Here is a 4,190-nt window from a genome sequence, read left to right as displayed (position 1 = left end):
TTTATAATGTTCATCTCTATTTTAAGAATAAAGTCTAAATCCAAAGAATTTTTAAAACAAAATTGAAAAATAATCCAAATATTTCAACGAAAACTAAATTCCTTGAATAATCCAGGGTAACACTATATTTCTACCATATCATACAACATTTCTTGTTTCCACTGTTTTTCCTTTCTGAGTAAAATAGTTTAATGTTTTGGGTCGTTTAGCATACCCTTTATATTTGTATCTCCGGTGAACGTAGGGACCGTGCAAGCTATATTCACGCATGCAAAGGCTTCGTAAGTTCTAACCTGGTGAATGCAGAGGGATATGAAAGCTATATCTCCACGAATGCATTGAATATGAAAGCTATATTTCCATGAATGCAGAGAGATATGCAAGCTATATCTCCGCGAATACAGAGGGATATGCTAGCTATATCTCCGAGAATACAGAGGGATGTGTAAGCTATGTCTCTGCGAATGGAGAGGGATATGCAATCTATATGTTCGTGAATGCAGAGGTTATATGCAAGCTATATCTCCGTGAATACAGAGTGATATGCAAGCTACATCTCCGCAAATGTAGGGGGGATATGTAAGCTATATCTCCGCGAATGGAGAGGGATATGCAAGCTATATCTCCGTGAATGCAGAGGGATATGTAAGCTATATCTCCGCGAATGGAGAGGGATATGCAAGCTATATCTCCGTGAATGCAGAGGGATATGTAAGCTATATCTCCGCGAATGCAGATGCATATGCAAGCTATATCTCCGCGAATGCAGAGGGATATGCAATCTATATCTCCCGTGAATACAGACGGATTTGCAAGCTATATCCCCACGGAAATGCAGAGAATGTGCAAGCTATATCTCCATGAACGCAGTTAATATGATAGCTATATACCCACGAATGCAGAGAATATTCAAGTTATATCTCCACGAATGCAGAGAGTATTCAAGCTATATTCTCATGAATGCAGAGAATATGCAAGCTACGTCTCGGCAAATGCAGAGAATATGCAAGCTATATCTCCTTGGATACAGAGGCTATTCAAGATTTACCCTTCTGTAGATACTTAAGCAATGCAAGTTGTACCCCTGCAAATTCAGAAGCTACACAAATGCTGAAGCGATACAAGAGGCTACAGAAGATGCATCTTCTGAAAATGCGGCTCAATGCAAGTTGTATCCTATGCAAATACAGAACTAATGCAAGTTGTATCCTCTGTCAATACAGAACTAATGCAAGTTGTATCCTCTGCAAATACAGAACTAATGCAAGTTGTATCCTCTGTCAATACAAGAACTAATGCAAGTTGTATCGTATGCAAATGCAGAAGGTATTCAAGTTTTATTCTTTGCAAGCGCAGAGGCTTTGCAACTTTTTATTGCCTCAAATCCAGTAACAAATGAAGAGGATTATAAAGTTTTTATCACCTCTACGCAAATTGTATCCCGGCGAATGTGAAGATTACCCAAGTTATGTAGCTGTCATTTTAGTTTGTCAGTTTTGGAAAGGTATGCCTCCGTGCTCAGTTTTTCTTATCCATTCAGTAAAACCTGATATAAGTTCTGTTGGATAAGCAAAACCCCCCATGACTCTTCATTATTAATTATTATTATTATTATTATTATTATTATTATTATTATTATTATTATTATTATTATTATTATCATTATTATTATTATTATTATTATTATTATTGTTGATGTTGTTGTTGTTGTAGTTGTTTTTTTCTTTTCCTTTTTTTTTAGTCTATCGCAGTCTTCTCAACTGGGTGGTATTTGTAGTGTAGGATTGCGGGTTGCATCCTGCCTCCTTAAGAGTCCATCACTTTTCTTATGTGTGCTGTTCCTAGGATAACACTCTTCTGCATGAGTCCTGGAGCTACTTCAGCCTCTAGTTTTTCTAGAGTCCTTTTCAGGGATCTGGGGATCGTGCCTAGTACGCCTATGATAATGGGTACAATTTTCACTGGCATATCCCATTATTATTATTATTATTATTATTATTATTATTATTATTATTATTATTATTATTGTTATTATTTCTAGCAAAACCCCAACCCTATTTGGAAAAGAGGATGACATAAGCCCAATGTCTCCAACAGGGAAAAATAGCCCAGTGAGGAAAAGAAACAAGTAAATATATAGAATACAAAAAAAATAATGAACGATTAGAATGACATATTTTAAGAGCAGTAACAACATTGAAATAGATCTAACCATATAGTCCCTAGTAATAGTAGTAATAGTAGACAGTTGAATTTGGTTTTATGCCAGCCCGTAAATTTAATACCTGTCTTATCGATTGCTTGGCGGCTGTTTCCTTTAATTTTTAAGTAGTTTTCAACCAGCCATTTCTAGTCACTTCATTGATCAAACCAAGTGTAACTCCCATTGCAATTAAAAGGCAGCTTCCAGTGCAAGTTTATATATAGAAAAGTTGGAGCTTTTGAAGAATAGCAGTCCCACTTAACCATTTTAAAGAATAGAGGTCCCAGTTTGGACCATTTGAAGAATAGGAGTCCCAGTTTGGACCTTTTGAAGAATAGGGGTTCCAGTTTGGACCTTTTGAAGAATAGGGGTTCCAGTTAGGACCCTTAGAAGAATAGGGGTTCCAGTTAGGACCCTTTGAAGAATAGGGGTTCCAGTTAGGACCCTTTGAAGAATAGGGGTCCCAGTTAGGACCCTTTGAAGAATAGGGGTCCCAGTTAGGACCCTTTGAAGAATAGGGGTCCCAGTTTGGACCTTTTGAAGAATAGGGGTTCCAGTTAGGACCCTTTGAAGAATAGGGGTCCCAGTTAGGACCCTTTGAAGAATAGGGGTCCCAGTTAGGACCCTTTGAAGAATAGGGGTTCCAGTTTGGACCTTTTGAAGAATAGGGGTTCCAGTTAGGACCCTTAGAAGAATAGGGGTTCCAGTTAGGACCCTTTGAAGAATAGGGGTTCCAGTTAGGACCCTTTGAAGAATAGGGGTCCCAGTTAGGACCCTTTGAAGAATAGGGGTCCCAGTTAGGACCCTTTGAAGAATAGGGGTTCCAGTTTGGACCTTTTGAAGAATAGGGGTTCCAGTTAGGACCCTTAGAAGAATAGGGGTTCCAGTTAGGACCCTTAGAAGAATAGGGGTTCCAGTTAGGACCCTTTGAAGAATAGGGGTTCCAGTTAGGACCCTTTGAAGAATAGGGGTCCCAGTTAGGACCCTTTGAAGAATAGGGGTCCCAGTTTGGACCTTTTGAAGAATAGGGGTTCCAGTTAGGACCCTTTGAAGAATAGGGGTCCCAGTTAGGACCCTTTGAAGAATAGGGGTCCCAGTTAGGACCCTTTGAAGAATAGGGGTCCCAGTTAGGACCCTTTGAAGAATAGGGGTTCCAGTTAGGACCTTTTGAAGAATAGGGGTTCCAGTTAGGACCCTTTGAAGAATAGGGGTTCCAGTTAGGACCCTTTGAAGAATAGGGGTTCCAGTTAGGACCCTTTGAAGAATAGGGGTCCCAGTTAGGACCCTTTGAAGAATAGGGGTCCCAGTTTGGACCTTTTAAAGAATAGGGGTTCCAGTTAGGACCCTTTGAAGAATAGGGGTTCCAGTTAGGACCCTTTGAAGAATAGGGGTCCCAGTTAGGACCCTTTGAAGAATAGGGGTCCCAGTTTGGACCTTTTAAAGAATAGGGGTTCCAGTTAGGACCCTTTGAAGAATAGGGGTTCCAGTTAGGACCCTTTGAAGAATAGGGGTTCCAGTTAGGACCCTTTGAAGAATAGGGGTTCCAGTTAGGACCCTTTGAAGAATAGGGGTCCCAGTTAGGACCCTTTGAAGAATAGGGGTCCCAGTTTGGACCTTTTAAAGAATAGGGGTTCCAGTTAGGACCTTTTGAAGAATAGCAGTCCCACTTAACCATTTTAAAGAATAGAGGTCCCAGTTTGGACCTTTTGAAGAGTAGGGGTCCCATTTTGGGCCTTTTGAATATTAAAGGTCCCAGTTTGGACCCGGTGAATATAACGAGGAAAATGAAACAACTATTAATGAAAGAATACTTTATTTTGTTAGTAAAAAAAAAATACATAAACATAAAATATATATTAAATTAAGATGTATGGAGAATCAAAAGCAACAGTTTATTGGGAGCCTTTGTATATCAGCGGCCAGTTCCTCAAATGTTAATTAAAAAAAAAGATCAAATAACCTAAACTTTCCCCCCTAACCTAACCTG

At 39.3% G+C, this 4,190-nt stretch overlaps 1 protein-coding gene across 1 annotated transcript; it reads right to left on the bottom strand.

The window, feature by feature from the left end:
- Positions 1 to 1,176: 1,176 nt before the first annotated feature.
- LOC137651806 (uncharacterized) lies at positions 1,177 to 3,929 on the bottom strand. The gene is made up of 2 exons (XM_068385025.1): positions 2,462 to 3,929; positions 1,177 to 1,277 (listed from the first exon to the last, which is right to left on the bottom strand). Exons 1-2 carry the CDS (start codon positions 3,927 to 3,929, stop codon positions 1,177 to 1,179), a joined length of 1,569 nt encoding a protein of 522 aa, XP_068241126.1.
- Between the last annotated feature and the right edge of the window lie 261 nt (positions 3,930 to 4,190).

Source organism: Palaemon carinicauda, chromosome 13 (assembly GCF_036898095.1).
Source record: "Palaemon carinicauda isolate YSFRI2023 chromosome 13, ASM3689809v2, whole genome shotgun sequence".
NCBI lineage: Eukaryota > Metazoa > Arthropoda > Malacostraca > Decapoda > Palaemonidae > Palaemon > Palaemon carinicauda.
Note: the sequence above shows the minus strand (reverse complement) of the source record. Positions and strands in the feature narration are given on the sequence as shown.